Below are 20,584 nucleotides of genomic sequence, written 5' to 3' on the forward strand. Positions count from 1 at the left end.
ATGACAGTTAATACTGATATGTCTAAGTAGTCTGTCTCACATTTATTACTCATTATATATTCTGTATAATTCCAAAGTACAGGTTGCCAACAATTTGGGTAATGAAAATGGTATCCTGGTTTTGTACACTGGGATGATTTCCTACATGTAACAGATAAAAGAATATTATAACATATGCATATATTTCTGTCCAATGCAAGAAATACATGCAGCCATAGAACTATCCATCCACAAAAAAAATGCTACTAATCACAACCAACTCTCACGAACTAAACTAAACTAATTTATCTTTTACAGCTACACACACCACTAGGCTTGAAAGCCATACTTGTTTGTTTTACTTTATCTTGGGGCACATAAAATCATGGTATTTGGCAGCACGAAATAAGGGACATTAAATCAGCTTTTATGCTGTTGTTAAGAAACCCATAGAGAATGGGATTCAAGCAGCAGGACATCATACCCAACAAATGGCATATGCAATACACTAATTTAAAGTGTCTGTTGGAAATGAGAGTGGCATTAAAATCTGTGACAATGTGGAAAAGGTGAAGAGGCATCCAGCTGAAGCCAAAAACTAGTATTAGCACTGTCAGTCTGCAAAAAACCCTCCTCGATCTTGTCTTAATTCTGATGATGGACTGGGATACTGTAATCATGTTCTGGATCTCTGCATTTTCTTCTGGTTTCATTTCAAAACAGATAGGGATCCCAGGGATGAATTTACTGGAGGAAAAGAGCTGGCTTTTTTCTGTGTCAGAGGTTTCTGGGAGATCTCTGGAATGAGTATCCTGATGATGCCTTGAAATAGCTGGCATCACACTTGAAGTCTTTCTACTGTATCTTCTGTGGTGCCTTCTGCCAAAGGCACAGCTCCACCTGGAATATCTGGAGGGTTGAACCTGCGTGCCAGCGCTCTTAGAGGGATGAAGAGTTAGGTTTATCATCTCCTTTTCTTCAAACTTGTTTTCCTTGTTTGACAGCCTAGCCCCTATGCTCCTGCAGACGCTGGTGTGGCTGGCGGTCAGGCACGCCAGCGGCAGGATGTACTGCATGAACAGCAAGGCTATCGTGAAGGCGATCCTGTAGGAATCAGAAGGCCATGACTCGATGCACAGCAGCCTGTTCTCCAGTCCCTCTAAATTCAGAGTTTTGCTGAGGTCCACAGTTTTATGGAAAACTGGCAGAGGGGAGCAAATTGTGAAGCCAAAGGCCCAAATGATCACTATTAAGAAATAGCCTTGTTTTGATGTGAGATTGCTGGAGAGGGGATACTTTATCATACGGTACCTGACTGCAGCAATAGATATTAACATCAAAGTTGACACTAGGACTGAGGCACACTGGAGGAAGGGCATTACATGGCACATGACAGTGCCAAACATCCATTGGTCAAGCAGGACAGATGTCAGCGTGAAAGGTGAACAAAACAGCACAACCAAGATGTCAGAAAAGGCCAAGTTTCCAATGAGAATGTTTATTACTGTCTTCTGCTTGCACTTTAGTAGGGCCATTAGTATAAGCAGATTTCCCACAAAGCCAGCCAGACTTATAAGTGTGTACAGCCCAATAAGAAAGTACTGCATGTCATCAACACTACTCTTATAGTCTTCCCAGGCAGAAAAATTCTTTGTTGCAGCAGAGGTGTTCTTGGTATGTGTGCTGTTGTTACGGTCTTTGAATTCTAAATCCATTTTACAGTCCTGCTTAGAACGAGAAAGGCATTAATTAGCATCTGAAGAAATTATGATATTGCTGTTAATCAGAATGTAAAAATACATTACTTTACCTTTTACCTCAATGCAAATAAATTACTATTGATGTTAGTCTACTGTGAGGCAGATAACTTCAGGTCAATATCAATTAGCTAAGTAGGTTTTATCATTTGGTGTTCAGCACTCCTAGGCCTCCTACCTAGATGCTCACGTGGGAGAATGGCAATTTACAGGTCTGCATTATGATGCTGCCTTTTAACTGTGTTTTGCTGAAGAACATATTGTCAGGCTTTCCATGAGGGAACAGTTAGCTACAAAAGCAATACACCTCGAATCGGTGAGATTACTCATGTGAATAACAGCCCATTGATATGAGTAAGGAAATTACAGTCACCATCTGGGCTGATGGCTAATCATTATATCATTGCAAATTATAAAGAAGGCACCTGAAAATGCATATGCTAACAACTGCAGTAATATTTCTTACCTTGCTAGTAGACAACTAACACAAAATAGGTGAGAGCTTTCAAAAAGAATCAGGAAATCCACTGTCAGTAATCCAAGATGGAATTCCTGATGTGGTGTGTGTAGAAAACATCTTCTCCTAAGTGCTGAATATAGTTTAACAGTGCTCAAGCAGAAAGGAAAACTAAACAACACCTAAAGTAATTGCATGTAATATAGAGAGGACAGTGTTATCTGGAAGCAAACTCCACACAGACATTTGAAAAATCAGTGAACTGCTACTTATTCAGCACAGAATCATCTAGTGTTATACCTAGCTCAGCACAAAGTTATTCTGCCTACTGAATCTTCATTAGAACAAACAGAAAGACATGAGAATTCAGTTCAAACCTCCATTTATCTTAAACACTTGCATGTACTAGAGTTTCAAAGTCAAAATTCCCCAGTGTGCCAATGTCCTGTACAAAAGTGCTTAATGTTTAGAAATCTTGCATAAGAGAAAACAAAAAAGATCTACAAACCCAAAGCATATGTCAGTAGAGCAGAAGGCTATATCTGTCACCTAAAAAAGGCAGGGCTTTTTGACACTGTAGCAATCCTCAGTGAGCTGTACCATGCTGACATTTTCAAAGTGCAATAATATTATTTGGCTCCCTCCACGCATGCAGATGTGCTCCTTCCTTCACATCATGTGTGTTCCTATTGTTATGGTTTGAGCCAAAGGGAAGCTCAAGCCATAAAACAACCTGAGAATGTTCACTAACTGTATTGTGATGTGAAGGTCCTCCAAGTAAGAGTAGAAATATGCATATGCATGCATATATATATATATATATATATATATATATGTAAAAAGATCTTGCAGGCAATATGTTGGAAAGAGGTGAAAAGAAGTCAGCCTTCCTAATTTGCCTCAATATTAAAGTGTTTTTTAACAGCTAAAACAGAATTAAGAACTAAATCCATGAAATTAGATAACCTAAATATTATAAATGTGTGTATATGAGCAGAGAGGCATTAATGCATATTGTTTCTGTTCAGTTTCTTCTAGTCTTTAATGGAATGGTAGAAAACCATATAATAGACAAGCAGTGCTATCTGAGACTACATTTGCCACTTGACCAACTTTAAAGGAGCAGACAAGAGATTTTGTAAGTGAACTAATCTCTAATCTCTCTATTTCTACATTGCTACAATCAGCTTTCATTTTGGTGGATTTCTCTTTATACGACTCTAAGCTCATGAAGTAAATAGTTTTTTACTTAATTTTTGTAAGCTAATTTCTGAGTTGCTAGTAACCAACTGAAAATGGTATGTGCACCACAGTGACTTTCCAAATCTGCTGAAATTTCTTTCTGTTTCCTAAATGTAACACTACATAACTTTTCCTGCATAACCTTGGCCCTGGATAAGGTAATATAATGCTAAGAATAAGACCAAGGAACAAAATGTTATGTAGTGTTATGTTGTAACGTGTTTAAGAAATTAATGTTTACTAAATTCTTCTTGAAGGTTTAAGTGAAATATTGTTGCCAGGTTCTGTGGATTTCCACACCTCCACATAAAGCTCTTGCAGTATGGATTTAGCAGAAGGTTCATTGTGTTTTTAATACAAATTGTGTCTTTAAAAACAAAAAGCAGATATGCTGGTTTTCTGAAGCAGACATATTTTGTTGAGATGCATCAGTACTGAAGAAGCTTTGCAGGAGTGCCTCTGAAGTCCAGCATGGGCTTACCAGCTCTGTTCCTTCTGTGCTATGGCTGCCTTCTGACTCAGGTGAGAGACAAACTCTTCCCTACCACGTGTCCTTATTTCCATGAGGAGAAGCACTGGAAAAAGTCACACCAAGATCTCTTCAGACCCTGGCTGGATGCCCAGGGCCCAAAAAAGTCTGTGAAGCATAGAAACCCTTTCTGCACCATCTTCCTATAGTCACAATTTCAGAGTGACAGCAAGACAGAGAGGGAAGGACTAACAGTAAAATCTACTGATTTCAACAGACAACTGCTGTGCTGACACAAGTTCCCTTTGCAAAATGCCCATAGAGAATTTTATTTTAATTTTGAACATGTAAAAAGAAAGCAGACTTTCCCCCCTAATTTCAAAACATGCCAAGTAAATCTCTTGCTCTCTGAGCTTTTTCTCCTGAAAAAGAAACCAGTTGCTGTCAGTCTGAGTGCCAGCAGCAGTAAAGATGCAAACAGAAGTTTTCCTCCCATGTCATTGATCTCTAGTCCCCAAACTCATCTTAGCATGCCACTGATTTCACAGGGCTGTGTGCACTTATTGGCATTTATCTTCCTGCTTTGTTTTAACAGCTGCTTCTCTTCTCAGAGATTTGCTCCCCCTCCCTCATGTTGGTTGGTCAATCCCAGTGCAGCACGTGGCTGTAACTTTCAGGGATATGGAAATTTCTGAAAATCCCATTGTGGAAAACAGAATTAAGTAATACAGCTCCTTTTCAAAACCTTCACCTTATATTTGAAGTGTATTTCTAAACTAACTGCACAATAGTGCCAGGGTGGCTTGCACCTGTTTTCAAAGCTCAGATTTAGTCAATCTGAAGGTACCTGCTGGAGGTTTTCTGGCTGTCAGCTCCAAACATTGGATCCCTTTCACCTCCTGCATCTATCAGTCAAGCCAATGAGGTCCCTGTTCTGCAATGCCGGTCTGCACACCGCACATTCCTGACTGTGCTCAGCCACACCTGCGGGAGCTCCTACCCATGAGCTCTGTGTGGGCTTGCCTAGGTCTCCTGTAGTTTCAGTGGGATGCTTGGGGCAGGAGGCTAGGCTGCTCAAGGCAGTAGAGACTGCATTTTTGTGGCAGGATCCAAGGTAGATTTGAATATTTACTGTAAGAGTCAAATGATTGCAGTTAGCATATAGCTGAGTTAGAGGCACCAGATAACCTGTGCTAATTTAACATGGTTAACGTCTTATACTTAACATCATTTTTTCATTTAAAGCTATGACTTATATTACAAAATCCCTAAATCATAATTTAGGACAGTTAATAGGTTGGATATTTCTATTTCTCTATATATTCAATGGGAAATTTTCAAGAACGCAGAAGTTAGGCAGGCAACCATCATCCTCTAAAGGCAATTGCTTTTTCCGGAAATGTTCCTTCAATTAGATGAGATACTTATATTAAGGTTTATTCATGGATAAGAGCTTATATCCCACAATATTAATACCTATTAAGTTATCTCTGACTGGCTGGTCCTTGTACAGTCATCAGTTTAATCCTTGCAACAGGGCAATTAACCTTTATAGCTGTGAACAATTTACAGTCTTGGATGACCTTTCTCTATGTTAAAAGAAGAAAAAAACAGCCAAAATAACCCCACAAAAAATCCCAAAAAACAAAAACAATCCCACCTTCCCCCCCTCCCCCAAACCCCATGGTGAAAAACATACAGGGAGGAAGCACATTGTGGAAATTTGTAAGTACAACCTTTCTGCCCTCATAATACTGGAGAAATATCAAGACTGCCCAGAAAAAGTCAGAGAAGGTTTTTAAGCCTCTACACAGATGTAAATAGTTAATATGAGTGGCTGTTACTGCACGACCACCAAAGCTTTAGGGAAGCACTGACCTGTGTTGTTACAACCTGAAAAATAATACCCTCACATCAATACAGACTGAGATAACATCTGAGGCAAAATCTGAAACCACTGAAGTGTTGCATTCACTACGCAAGCTAAGGATGAAAAGCTGCTGATTCTCATGTTCTAGTTCATAATGTGCAACAGCAAAAACTAGGCTGAGAACCTGGAAGAATTCAACAGATTGAAATTACTTCAGAAGTCCAAAAACCCCGATTTTTGTACACATTATTGGTATGCCTATTTATCTGAATCACCAAAAGAACTGCAACATTATCCCGGAAAACAAGAGTACAACTTCCCAAATTATACCAAAGCCAGTTAATGAGATTGTATGTCCAGCTCCAAGGAAATGCTATGGAACATAAGGCTATTCGCTGGCCAGAACAGAAAACTTGAAACGCCCGGTTACGTTTTTTTTGCAGGGAGCACAGCAACTCCTGGCTCGCAAAAGCACCAAGCCACCCAAAAACTGGAACGACTGATATTTTTGCCCTTCCACGCCTCCCTTGAGGACCACTCTGCATTCCCCCGCGCCTGAAACCGCGCTCCTGTTCTCAGCCCGAACCCCGGGCGCCCCGCGGCCGCCGCGACTCCGCCACCCCCGGCAGGGCCAGTGCGCTCCCCCATCCCCGCGACTCCGCCACCCCCGGCAGGGCCAGTGCGCTCCCCCATCCCCGAGACTCCGCCACCCCCGGCAGGGCCGGTGCGCTCCCCCATCCCCGCGCACTTGGTGCCAGGGCGGGGCCCCGCGCAAACTTGCGCGGCCGCCCCGCGAGGGGAGGGGAGCTGAGCTGCGCCGAGCTGAGCAGAACCGACCTGAGCTGAGCTGAGCTGAGCCGAGCCGAGCCGAGCCCAGCCCAGCCCGCCGTGGCGGCTCCGCGCCCGCCGCGCGTTACCTGCGCGCGTGTCCCGCTGCGGGCGCCCCGCGGCGAGGAGGGCGGCGGGGGCGGCGCGGCGGTGGCTCCGGTCCGCGCTCACGGCTCCGGCACGGGCGGGCGGAGCGCGGCTCCGGGGAAGCGGAGGGAGGCGCGCAGCCCCCGGGGCTGGCGGCGCATCTTACGGGGGTGCTGCGGCGGCGCCGGGGCTCGCCCGCGGCGGAGGGCCGAGCCCCGGGGCTGGGGATGCCGCCGTCGGTGCCGCACCCGCCGCCCGCTCGGCTGAGCTGGAGCTGGGTTGGGGCTGCAGCGGGGGTGCATTTCGGGAGGCCCCTCCGGGCAGCCCTGGAGCCCGGTATTTCAGCGCGGCACGGTGTGACAATCAGAGTTTCCATGGAAATACAGCGAGACGGTAAATACACCTCGCGCTCGCCGGTGCTTAGGGGATGCTCTCAGTGCCTCACACGGCACTCAGGGCGCGGCGTTCCGCGAAGGTGAAACGCGCTGCGAGTCTCGGGACACAGCGAGGTGCGAGCGCAGACAGGCAATCACAGAACGCTGATCAGAGCTCCCCTCGCTTCGGCTGGAGCAGAGCTCCGGAGGTTTTTATCCCTGCTGCTAAAATACCCTTTAATTTCTATTTTAGAACAGGTGGAAGGCAATGATTTTCCCCCAAATAGTTTTTCTCTCTGAGCTGAGTTCAGTTCTTATATAGCAAAATATCTGAAGGGTGATTTTAATTTTATCTGTACAATCAGTAAGAAAGCAAGGCATTTTCTTATGTAAGCAATATTTTAAGGCCTAAAAACTGTTGGGTGTGTCATAGTACAAAGCATGAAAAGACAAACTCTGCTACTCTCACCAGCTGTTATCTTCTAGCACAAGAAGAATCATTGATCATAGTCCTATTACAGAGCTACAGCAGAACTCAGTGACACGCAGGTCCCTGGGAGCACAAGTGGCAGAATCTGACACAGAAATGTAATGACTTTCCCATTTGCTAAGGTGCTACTTTGACAGTTGATATTAACACAGCACTGCAGAAATGCTGTCCCTATAATTAGCCCGTGAAAGACTGTACCACACAAAGACAAAACAACTGGATCAATCATATTGTAAAATAACCTTTGAAAAGTCCAGGTATGTTCCTTATTTAACTTGGGTATTGTGAAAATACTCATTGGGCCATCCAGGAGCAAATAATCTTCATCTTCAGCAGATGAGCTCAGGATGGTAAAGAAGATTTCATCCTATCTTCTTTTGAAGATTTCATCCCATCTTCTTTTGCCGGCTTCTGCATAATTCACCACCCACTGCTGGTGAATCACTGCATGTGCAAGTGGAGCACAGGGAGCTGCCAGGTGGAAGTGACGTGCCAATCCATCTCATCCTATTAACACAACTCTCCTGTTAGTCACAACGGAGAACAGACTTAATCCTTTTTAGGCTTGAGTAGCTGTTCTTGGCATTTTTGACCATCTTCCCACCTAACACTGATGGTTTTGAAGCCTTTCATGCAAAGTTTTGACCTATAGATAGAAACCCACTATGGCTCTAACACATGATGGGCACGATTAACACTTTCCTTGCTTCTCTTGTTCCAGGAGAGCTTCCCACACTGCTGGCCCCACTGCTTGAAGTGGAAGGTCTCTCCTGAAAAAAGTGAAGTTTTAAAGACATTACATCTTTCTGTGGAAACTGCTGGCTACAGCAGACTGATAGTGTGTTTTACAAGTAGTCTGAATTTGCTGGCTGAGCCCAGTGGGAAATTAAAGTTTCTTATATTGCACAAGTGTGATTTATGTGGGATGCCATTGTACCTTCATAAAGGTACAAACAGCCTACCATCATATTAAGCCATTTCTAAGGTCACCTAGTACAGTTTCCCAAGGAGCCTCCAGAAAATATGTGCTTCTTAGCAGGAGTAGTCAGTAAGACAAGTATTCCTTCCTCAAAGCAATTCTCTCTAAGAAGAAAATATTCTACTTTTTTTTTTATTGTCTTATTTTAAGAGGGTTCATCAGCGAGTAATGTATTGGCAGGTGGGAGATTATTTGTATTATTCCCCACAGACCTGTAAATAACACCACATACTGATACTTGTGCACACCAGAGACAATTACTATTCAGATCATTATAATTTTTTCCTTTCCTCTGTTTGTGTACCTCTGTCTTGCCAGTAATACTACTGAATAATGAAATCAATAATCTAGAGATAGAAAAGGTATGGCCATTAGCGATATCACATGTCAGGAGTGACAGCAGATCATAGTACAGGTTCCCTAGAAACCAGCTACCATATGATTGTTGAAACCACAATGGAGTTCTCAAGGAATGAGAGACAGTGATGATAAAAGGTACCTCCTCTGGAGGAGCTGGGGAAAAAATGGTGCGTCAGAGAGAGAAGGCTGGGATTCCTGAGTCAGAAGAATACAACAGAAAATACAGGAGAAAACTCTGTGTCTATATGAATTCAAATTAGTATTGTCCTGTATCTTACTACAGTCCCAAATATATCTTTCTTTTGGGAGAATCATTCCAATATCTTAGAAAATTTTGCCTCTAAAGACAAACTGTGGAAGGTAGGAAGACTCAAAGCTCTAATGGAAATCCATGAGAACTGAAAAATGCCACAAAACCAAAGGTCTAAAGCACCTAATATCCAATTCTGCAGCATGAGTCAATCATCCAAGTCAAAGTTTGCCATGAGACAAAGTCTAATGTTATTGTAAAATCTGCTACCAATGGAGCACATATCCATGGGCAGAACAGTGTAAGTGGTAAGACATAGCTGCTACAGAATTTGAGACATCTTGTGAGATATATACAAAGCATTTGTGTTGGTTAAAATTCTTCACCCAAACACTTTATGCCCAGAAAAATTCTAATAAAACACTATTAAAAATACCACTAACGTCTGGCTCCTGTATGGTCCATCCCTTCCACAGATTCTTAGTTTGCATAAAGCAGCAAGCCTTGGACTTCTGAGGAGGTGGCAATGGTTGAGATGTCTGTGCAACGAAATGCAGGACACCTGAGGATTAGCTAATAAAATACTTCCAGGAGTGAGCCTGTAATTAGTAAGTTTTGTTTCCTAACGTGTCATCACATTTTTTGGCTGGTGTTATACACCTTGACCTATCTGGATGTTCATGTGTGGGGCCCATTTCTGCTTCATCTGAAGCCAGATGAGAGCTTTTGTATGGATGTATAGAAGTTTGAATCTGGAATGGACACCGTGGGCTGCCCATAGCAGAAAACATGACTTAGTATTTTAGCCAGGTGGATATAATTTAGGTGATAGCTCAAACAGCCTTTAAGCAATATTTCATGTGATCAGGATAGGTTTTCATTAGTCATCTTGGCTGTACTGTTGAAAATGGAACTGTAGCAGCAAGACTGTCAGCAGAGATGGACCACATAATCATTCATGCAGCTTTTTTCAGTTTGTGACATTAGCATTCAAATGAAGTATTGTTATGTTTGGTGTCAGATGCAGTTATGTCAGAATAAACATGTTCTTAGCCAAAGAGAGAATTTGCTGCAATTGAAATTACACTCAAATGCAAAAGGCCTATTCAGTCTACTGATGACAGACTTTTGCCCCAAGGACCGTGAGTTCCCTTATCTTTGAACAGAGTAGTGTGAAATGCAAGTATTTCAATGGCACTGATGTTCATTATTAGAATATAAACCAATAAAAATAAAGTTAAAAAAACCCTTCAGAGAGTGTTTCCATTTATTTCCAATAGTTGTGACTTCAGTTTGTTTTATACAGAAGAGAAGATACAAATGACCCTCCTGGTGTTCTTTCACTTACTGGGTTTTAAATTTTAGGGAGGGATTGCATTGCCTGAGCACACAAAGATACATTGCAATTAAAGTGACAGCCCCATTTTATGAAATCTTTTCTATTTTTGAGTTTTGCAGTGAGAAAGAATTTTAATGGATTTACATCTTCATCTATTATTCTATATTCTTTTTAAAAAAACATCTTGTTACCTTCTCAATGGTTTTGCTTCAAAGCATTTATGTATTCTTTTACTCAAGCTGTTCTATTTCCTTAATTGAAATACTTGTGTTCTGTTTATTGTACTTACTCTCTTTTTGCAATGTCACGCCTTCACACAAACAAACACATGCACACAAACAAAGTCATGCAATCCAGGGTGCCTTTGATGTACTGAAGAATTTATTCCCTGGAAGAGGATAATCTTTAACATAATGGTTATCTTACTACCCCAGTGTTCTCATGTTCTGACAGTCATCATCCATAAAATAAGAGTTATGAGGAATTATTTGACATCTTTGTGAGCTTGGAGCTCCAGATGGAGACCATCAGCTTGGTGTTGAGACTGGAGATGCACAGAATAGCCAGGACCTGCAAATGCCAGATTTTCCTATGGAGCATATCCGATGCACAAAATGTATTTTATACAGCTATAATGGAAAGTTTGAAAAGAATCAGTATCTGTTTATTAATTTAGAATGATTATTTTTTTAGTGTTCACATGTATTAGTGCTCACATGTATGTGAAATGCTTCAGAGAAGACTAATATAGCTCCAACTGATTTAGTCATCTGGAGTGAACACACAAGAGTATGGTGAAGCAGAAACTTGTAGAAAGGCTGGAGTTATAGCATGTGTGCACATATATATATATGTGCGTGTGTGTGTGTGTGTGTGTGTGTGTGTGTATTTCTGTATATACACTTACATGTAGCACACGTTTGAGAGACTCAGGGACCGAGGCAGTGTTTTCCACTGCTCTACACACACACACTGTTCAAAGCCTGACCTTGCATCTCTCTGCAGTGTGAATAATCCTATGGATATTTGTTATCACTGTGAGTTCAGATCACTGAGTAACATGTAGGCTCTATTTTTGATCTTTTATAGGTAATTATTGTATTTGCATGGTATAACAGAGGCATTGTGAGGTTTGCTTTGCCCATGTTTATGCAATGTTTGAAATTCAAATCTGTATTAACCATTAAAAAGTGAAGTATTATGAATGGAGATCCTCATGATTAATGACAAAATGGAGGAGAAAGAAGATCATATGTATCTGAAAATTCAGACATTTCTGAAAAATTGGCATTTAGTAAATGAATGGCTCTGTGGTACATTATTTAAATCTAAATCTAGAATAGGATGGTGAGAAACAAAGGCAAAATTTACAACTCCCTACATCCCTGTCTTCCCAAGCTCAACATCACTCTTGTCTCCCAACTGCTCTATATTCCCACCCCTCTGAGTGGTGCAGGGGGACAGGCAATGGGAGTTCTGGTCAGTTCAGCACCCTTTTCCTCTGCTACTCCTCCCTCCTTATGATGTTCCCCTGCTCCAGCACGGGTCCTTCCCATGGGTTTCAGTCCTTTGGAACAGACTCTTCCTGTGTGGACTCCTCTCCATGGACCACAGCATGCATATCTGCTCCTACCATGGTCTTGCATGAGCTGCCAGGGAGCAACTTTTGTCACCGTGGTTGTCACCACAGGCAGTGGGGGGGAGGAATCTCTGCTCTGGCCAGCTGTGGGTGCATTTTGGAGTCAGATGAAAATGGTTCTGGTCAACGAGGGTTTACTATTCTCACAAAAGCCACCCCTGCAACTCCCCAGCTTGCCATGTAAACTCAGGTCTCTTATTCTGAACTGGTCTTAAAAATGTATCTCTGCCTTGGATACCTTGGCAGAGTACAACAATTTTGTATCACAGAACGCTTATTTTAATTTTTAAATAGCCGTCTTGACCATATGGGTAAGAACATTACAGGGAAGTAGTGGGAACATTCTGGCATTAAAAAAAAAAAACAACAAAGCTTTTACTCTGCCTAGCAATACATCTATTGCCCTTAAAAATATCTTTATTGGACAGTGTGGATATATCATTCCACATCCAAAGCAATGAGGGGTTCAGCTGTGCATGTCCAAGAGTGTCACTGCTTCAGACAGAAATATGCTCTTTATGAGCCCTTCAGCTCAGATCCCTGCCTGAGTGTACCTACTTTTGCTCTGCTCAAAGGCACGCATGCTAATGACCTACATAGGACTGAAGTTCTTGAGAGGCATTATATACAGCCTGCACTTCCCTTCTGGCTGCTGCTCTTAAAATGTCAGCAGCACCACGGCTACTGCTTTACAGCAGCCTTGCAGTGTGCCTGCAGTTGTCTTTTTTACATCGAGGACTGCAATTACAATGCAGTTGAGCCGAGCTCCTGTAAATACAGTGCAAACATCAGCCTTATTCTGGGTTCTGAAATCTTCCTGTGCAGCTTCTTCTACAAAAAATGTCACAATCATTCACACTGTGCAACCTGGTTTTTTAGCTATAATTAGCCTGGTTTCTCAATTGAGAGTTATTCATGACACAAGAGTGTTGCCATATAATAGATGCATGCCTGTGGGTAAGAATGTGAGAGCATTCAACTCCTTACACAGGAAAATTCAGTCTGGGACCATGGACGAATCAGGGAACTTCTGTTTTCCAAGAAATACAAACTCCTATTACAGTCTGCACGTTTTGTCAAGGCATTTTTAAAGCGTTTCTTACGTTTATCTGGGTAACTTCTCACAGACTTCCCAATTTACTGTGTCTTTTATGCCCATTGAAGTAGATCAGGGCAGTGCTTTTTGTGAGTGAGACAGCAAGATGTTTCAGGAACTTGACATTTCTTATTGGTCCATCTATTGCTATGCACGATAAATGCAGAGCAGAAGCTAGCTGTACTGGTTTAAAAAGCCAAACCCAAACTTTGTAACTTTCTCCTTATGCTGAAAATCGCTTTCTCGTCCCTTTTCTGACAGTTTCTATTTCCATCTTTATTTTGGCCACAAGATGGCAATAACTTGCAGACAAAATGAACCAGGCAGACCGATTTGAAACTGTCTCCCTTCCTGAGCTTTTCCCAGCGCTCTGCCCCCAGCCCCCCTCTTTTGTTTAAATATTTAATTGCATTTCTTTCGGAATTACTAGGCAACCCACCCCCAGATGTGCAGTTTAAAGGTGATGTGCTTGCAATGTGGTTTTCAGGATCTACTCCGTAGAGCACCATCATGTGATACAGGGGTAAGGTGGAGTTCAGCTTTAAGGGGGAGTCTCCAGCCTTCCTCACCAATCTTTAGGATCTGACTGGAGAAATACCAAAGGATCCTTCTCCTTTCCCTGCTCCTTCTCCATCCAGCCTCCTGGGCCAGCCCCTGAGCAGACCAAAGACGGGCAGAGCAGTTGCAAGGTGAGTTTCCCCATGGTTGCTTTTCCATGGCTCTGGGTGCTCGTGTGCCAGTTAGGCTGGTGTTTGCTTGCTGTCTGAGGTGCAAGTGACAAAATCCAGGGGAGGATTAGGTTCCAGGTACTTCCGAGCAGCTGGGTGAACCTTCAGCTTGAGCTGACAACATTTTGCTCTTGTTTTTGAACAGCTCTGATAGTTTTACTGTACATTTCCATTCACCTCGCAGCACATTATTTCACCCTTTTTGCCTGCTGGTGCTAAACTTTTGACCAAAATCCCTCATGGAGAGTCAGGAGGGTGTGCTTGTGTGTGACTGTGCAATCACCCAGAGGGGTCTGCAGGGCTATGGGTTTTCCCCACACCAAGCCATCACTCAGAATGGGGAGGGATCTCCTTCCTGACTAAGGAGACAAGGAACAGCGCAGCTGTGTGGGAGGTTGAACTTTATGCCCCTCTGTTGTCTGGTACATTTTGCAGCAGGACAGGAAAGAAGGACTCCTCCTCACTTGGCAGCAGTGGGCTGGTTCCTGGATACACTCTTGCCCACATCAGAGAGGTTGCATCTCTGCCGAGAGAAAGATGAGGGGAGAAGGAGCAGTAGCATGTTCTGGTTTTGAGTTTGATATTTCATAAATAAGCAAGAGCAGAGCTTGGCTAAGGGAGTAGAAAAACAAAGAGCATTAAACCCCAGACACCTTACTGCTGGGGGCAGTTTGGTCCTGGCTGGTGAAAGAACCTGCCCAGTTCCCTCCTTGCAGGACATGGCTCCTGCCTGCTCTTGTCATCATTCTATCAAGTCACAGGGCTGGAGTGCCCACCTTGTGCCACACAAGTGATGATGGGGCTCATTATTAAATCCAGGTGTCGATTTTCAGGCTCTGATAAAGTTACACTGGGAATTAAGGAGCTCTGGCTCTCCACATCAGCCACACACTTTCCATTTGGGTAAAGCACTTACTTCTGGCTGTGACAGAAGTGATGCTTCAAGGGACCTTGGGGTGGAAATTTCTTTATTAGACCCTAAACCAGGTTTGGTGGACTAGGAAGTTTGATCAATTTAGTTAGCAGAAGGTCTGAGAGGTAATACTCAGGTGCATACCTAGATAGCTTGAAAATCAGAGTAGTCAAACAGACAAAGCAGCCTTTTGTCTGAAATCACTGCTGTTAACTCTCACACTAAAATGTCACTCAGAGCAAGCCTGTCACAGTTTCATGTAGCCTTGTGCTGACTGAAAGAGCCAGAAGAGCCAGCAGGGTTAGCTCCTGACAGCAGGACAGGGCATGGCATCGGCTTGGTCACCCTTTGGCTGACCCTCGGGAGGAGCTGCAGCTGCAAGCCCAGCCCTCACACATTGCCCTAGGGAGGAGGCAGCCCCAGCTGTGGTGCCCAGCATGTGGCTGGTTAAAAGGCTGTCTGCCACCAGTAAGAGACAAAGACAATTCTTCTCCAGAGACTTACATAGTACAGAGATTTATATTGGGTACCGTTTAGGAACAAAAACTCAACTATTCAGGGTAACTTCTATTGAATTATGTTTTAGTGGGCAATGTTTTTACAGCTTTTCTGATAAATGCCATATGAAGACCCATTTGAAACCCACTTATGTGAATTTTAAGTGGCATTACTTCCATTACCATAACTTAAGGTTAAGTGAGCAATACATTTAGCTCACAGGAGTGGGCAGAGAGAAAGTTCCAGACTCAGTGTGGAATGCAAGCCACTAATGATGCCCAGATTCAGCGGCACTAATGGCAAGTTGAAGTAAAGGTGTGTCAGGTTACCAATTAATTGGTTTTTTAATTGTTTATAAATTAATTTGATTTTATTTTTTAATTTGCCTTCTGAACACACATGCTTGATTTTTAGGTTATAAAAAGCCAAGGCCTTGCAAAGGGGTGGTTATTTAAGCATGCCTATTTCCTTTGCATGGCTAAAGAAATTTTCTGGGTTGTTTAAAATTTGCCGAGTTTTGTCTTTTGTCTTGTATACTTCTTTGCTGCACAGCCCTGCTAGCTAAGGTTAAGGTGTTCAGAGTTCCTGATTTACCTTTGACTCAGTGCCAGTGCTGCTGAGGGCACTTAGCCGCTCAACATCAAGTGTATGTGTTTTGGAAAAAAAAAAAAAAAGCAGCAATTGAGTCATTTTTCCACCCGTCACATTAGTCAGATGGGCTTTCCCCTCCTCCTCATGTGATGCCTGGATATAATTTCATTTAGAGCACTTTAAGAAAGCAGACGTTTGCAGTTTAAACTTGCGAAAAGGAGATGTAAAACATAAAGTGGAGGCTGCGCTGGTGGCAAGGCTGAAATTGCTTCCCGGCTCGCTATTTCGTGCGACTTGTGCCGGCGGGAACGGGCCGGGCAGGGCTCGTGTCCCCGCTGGCAGTCCTGCGCCCGGCTCCTGCCCGCTGCCTCCTTGCGCAGCCCCGCGGAGCGGAGCGCCGGGAGCCCGGCGGGGAGCGGAGGGACCGGAGGGAGCCCGGCGGGGAGCGGCGGGAGCCCGGCGGGGAGCGGAGGGGGAGCGGAGGGACCGGAGAGAGCCCGGCGGGGAGCGGATGGAGCGGCGGGCGCGGGCGGCTCCGCTGCCGCGGGACACGGGCGCACCGCGCTCCGCCCGGGGCAGGCGCGGCGGCCGGCGGTGACCGGCCCTGCTGCTGGCGGTGACCGGCCCTGCTGCTTCCCTTCTCCCCAGGTGCTGCGAGGGAGATGCGGCACTGACTGAGCAGCGGGCTCGGCCCGGGCTCCGCTGCGGGGCCGGCGGGCGCGTTCGGAGCTCGGAGCGCTCCGGATGAACGCGGCGGCGGCGGCGAAGGTCGGCGGCGAGTTGGAAACAACATGAATACCTCGGGTCTCGCCCCACTGGGAAATATTTCCGGTCACCTGAATTTTTCGGAGATGAACTCGCAGATCTTGCAGTTTGAGGACGAAGATTGCCACGTGCCTTTGGCCATGGTCTTCACTTTGGCCTTGGCTTATGGGACTGTGATAATTCTGGGAGTCTCTGGGAATCTGGCCTTGATTGTCATTATTTTAAAACAAAAGGAGATGCGCAACGTTACCAACATCCTCATTGTCAACCTGTCCTTTTCTGATCTCCTAGTGACCATCATGTGTCTTCCCTTTACCTTTGTGTACACTTTAATGGACCACTGGATTTTTGGGGAGGCCATGTGCAAGCTGAACCCCTTTGTGCAATGTGCCTCCATCACCGTCTCGGTCTTTTCTTTAGTCCTCATTGCTATTGAGCGCCATCAGCTGATCATCAATCCCCGCGGCTGGAGGCCGAACAACAGACATGCCTACATGGGGATTGCTGCCATATGGATTTTAGCCACAGCTTCCTCCTTGCCTTTCCTCATCTACCACGTATTGACAGATGAGCCCTTCAGAAATGTAACATTTGACGAATATAAGGACAAATATGTGTGCTTGGACCTGTTCCCCTGGGACACTGCCAGGCTTTCTTATACCACAACGCTTTTGGTGATTCAGTACTTTGGACCGCTTTGTTTTATATTTATTTGCTACCTGAAGGTAAGATAGAATCCTCTTGCAATATGTACGTTGTTCTACCTGATGTTTGTTTATTCTTGCAAAGGTGACAGTGGTAGGTTAATTTATTCCATGTGTTTCTCCTTGTTGAATTTCTTGCAGATATACATACGGTTAAAAAAAAGGAACAACATGATGGACAAGATGAGAGACAGTAAGTACAGATCCTCTGAAACCAAAAGAATCAACATCATGCTGATATCGATAGTGGTCGCATTTGCAGTTTGCTGGCTGCCTCTCACCATCTTCAATATCGTGTTTGATTGGAATCATGAAATTCTGCCTGTTGCTACCTGCAGCCACAACCTGTTGTTCCTGATCTGCCACCTCACTGCCATGATCTCCACCTGTGTGAATCCCATCTTCTACGGGTTTCTCAATAAGAACTTCCAAAGGGACCTGCAGTTTTTTTTTCATTTTTGTCACTTCAACTCCCGTGAGGAGGATTATGAGACTATAGCCATGTCCACCATGCACACAGATGTTTCAAAAACCTCTTTAAGGCAGGCCAGCCCTATCACATTTAAAAAAATAAATAGTGATGACGATGAAAAAATATAAAGAAGTAATAGAAATTCTACACCAAACTGCAAGAAGTGTGATTGCAGGTGAAATGTGTCCAAGGACAAGCACAATTACATAACAAGTACAAAAAGAATAATGTTTTTCTTCCTTTTCCAAGGAACTTTGATTGTTGTCCCTTTGAAATTATGCACTCTGCATTTTTGCCCCTTTTACTGCTTTAATGTTCACAGAAGTTATATCTGAATTTTATTTTAAGACATAGTCAGACCTGTTACTACCTATGGTTTTCATCAGCTGTTTTTGTTCTGTTTTCTTTGTACAGTTCTGTGCTTCAGCACAAAGGTTTGCTTATTGATTTTTTTTCAAAGAAGTAGTTTTGAGGACTGTCCATTTAATCCCATTAGAAACAATATGAAACACAGGGGCACTGTCATTACAGAGGATATCCACCAAAGAATAAAATTAGGAAATTCTGATTTGAAGAGGACTTTTTTTTAATTAATCTTTTGATCAACATTAAAATCCTGTAAAATCAGTGTAGGTTTGCATAAAAAAAAAAGAATTCTTTGAAACCTATAGAATATGTTTAAATGGGGACATACAGTTGTCTCATTCAAAGAGGCAATTTGGGCTGTAATCACTTAGTTTCAAAGACAGGATTAAGAAAGAAATTCTGTTCTCATTTACAAGAATAAAACCCTACAGTAATTCCACAGAGCACAATGGGATAACTGATGCTTCAGTACAGCAAATGAAAACACAAATGGGGCTTCAGTCCCAAATGATTACAGCTGGTTTTAATAACACAGGCTTTTTAATTTAAAAAATCCAAACCCCATTTTTATCTGGCATCAGTGACAGGAATTACTGTTGCTGGGATGAAATGCACCATCTGTTCCAAGCCTGTGAACCATGTAAATTCTCCTTGAGACATACATAAGAGGGAGATGGGACTGTTTGCTGTCTGGACAAGGTGCAATTCCATCCTCACAGGTGACAGAGAAATTCAGGTCTGGTTAAAAAAGTAAGATTGAGCTATCTGAGTATTTTCATATTAATTGGTGTTGATCTATATAAATTATGTATAGCCTCATAATACTTTGTGTTCAGGTGCAATGGCACAAACCTGGACAATCTCCAAGGGTAAGGATGGTTTAATCAAGACCTGCCAAATTTAAAAGAAGGGTATGAATATAGGTTGGATATAATTGGTATGTTTAGCTTCCAAACTTACAGTTCCCACTGTTGGTTGAAGTGTGGAAACATTTGCCAAATATACACAATAGACCTCTGTTACTGCTTAAAATATATATCCTCTAATTAAACAAAATAATTGTGACTAGATCCCAGTTGAGGGAATCCATAACTTGACTGGTGTAAATGAAATTACAACAATAACAGCCAGCTGAGGTTCTGTGTCATACAGTGTACTTTGCTATATCATCAATGTCTTTTTGAATAATCAGCTTTTAAAAATACAATATAGACCCTACTTTCCTTCAGCAAGGTCAATTTAAATCATTCTGGCATACAAGATGGTCTTTAAAATGGATATAAATGTAAATGCAACATAAATGGAAATCTGATGTGATATGTTTCTAAGCTAAAATATCTCAGGATGTTATGGTGAATTTCATATGTTCTAAATCTGACATAGATAAATGCCTAAGAAATTAAAATTATTGGGGTTGCCAGTATTTAAAAGTGAAACACCGTGCCTTGTGCTGTCTTATAAATAGTGTAGAATATTAAAGTAGCAATGTGTTCTTGTGCATTACAATTCCATGTATTTCTCTACTGGAAGATAATTTAATTTAGAAGGAGTTTTCTGTGCTTGAGAACAGAGGCAGAATGTAGAAAATTAATTATAAGACAGAAGGTTCTTTCAGAGCTTTGGCCTTTTGAATTTTATGAGATTTCCTTTTTCTTTGTGCTTCTCCATGGAATGTGTTGGTAATAACTTGACAGGAGTTTCCCAAAATTATTTTTCTCTCACTTTGCAACAATTTTCATGTTTCAAAGGAGGTGTATTTTCACAATGAGATACAATGTACAAAAACAGCCATGGGGTTTTTTTTTATTAAGATTGTCACAGTGGGTTTTTCCCATTACAAAATGCCAATGTGAATTTTATGGCTTTTTTCCTCCTTTTTTTTTTTTTTAAATGCCCTTTCTTCCAATGTAGTGCAAAAAGAAAATTCACTCAGTTGAGAAACTTTCCAGTTACTTTGCTGGAAATTTTTGACTAAGCTGAAGTAGGTGTTTATACAGAGTAGGTGTAGAGGAACTTTAGAGGAGCCTGCTGGTGCTCAGGGACCAGGTGTGTCCTAAGATTTGGAGATCTCCAGTGGGATAGCAACGTAATTCTTCCTATGTCAACATTTCTCCTGCTTGAGGTACAGCCTTAAATCATGCAGCCCATCTGACAGTGTGTCATTCTGTCTCCTGAGAATGCCTGTCAGGTGTTTTTTACCCCCAGCACCTGATCAACAGGGTGAACTGTAAATGGGAGCATTCTGCCTGCTCATCCTTGTTAAGCTCAGGAGCCGTTTTCCCTCTGCACCGCTGTCCTGGGATCATGCTTCTTATGTTTCTTCACTTCCCT

General features: G+C 42.8%; 2 protein-coding genes across 2 annotated transcripts; one reads left to right on the forward strand and one right to left on the reverse strand.

Annotated features, from left to right (window-relative positions):
* Nucleotides 1–362: 362 nt before the first annotated feature.
* Nucleotides 363–1,700, reverse strand: NPY5R (neuropeptide Y receptor Y5; the record flags this gene model as incomplete). Its single annotated transcript, XM_084204358.1, has 1 exon — nucleotides 363–1,700. Exon 1 carries the CDS (start codon nucleotides 1,692–1,694, stop codon nucleotides 363–365), a length of 1,332 nt encoding a protein of 443 aa, XP_084060484.1. The 5' UTR covers nucleotides 1,695–1,700.
* Nucleotides 1,701–16,728: 15,028 nt separating this feature from the next.
* On the forward strand, nucleotides 16,729–18,015 carry NPY1R (neuropeptide Y receptor Y1; the record flags this gene model as incomplete). Its single annotated transcript, XM_084204347.1, has 2 exons — nucleotides 16,729–17,436; nucleotides 17,557–18,015. The coding sequence occupies exons 1-2, from the start codon at nucleotides 16,738–16,740 to the stop codon at nucleotides 18,013–18,015; spliced, it is 1,158 nt and encodes a 385-aa protein (XP_084060473.1). The 5' UTR covers nucleotides 16,729–16,737.
* Nucleotides 18,016–20,584: the final 2,569 nt, after the last annotated feature.

This window comes from Fringilla coelebs (assembly GCF_963513975.1).
Source record: "Fringilla coelebs genome assembly, chromosome: 4".
Classification (NCBI taxonomy): domain Eukaryota; kingdom Metazoa; phylum Chordata; class Aves; order Passeriformes; family Fringillidae; genus Fringilla; species Fringilla coelebs.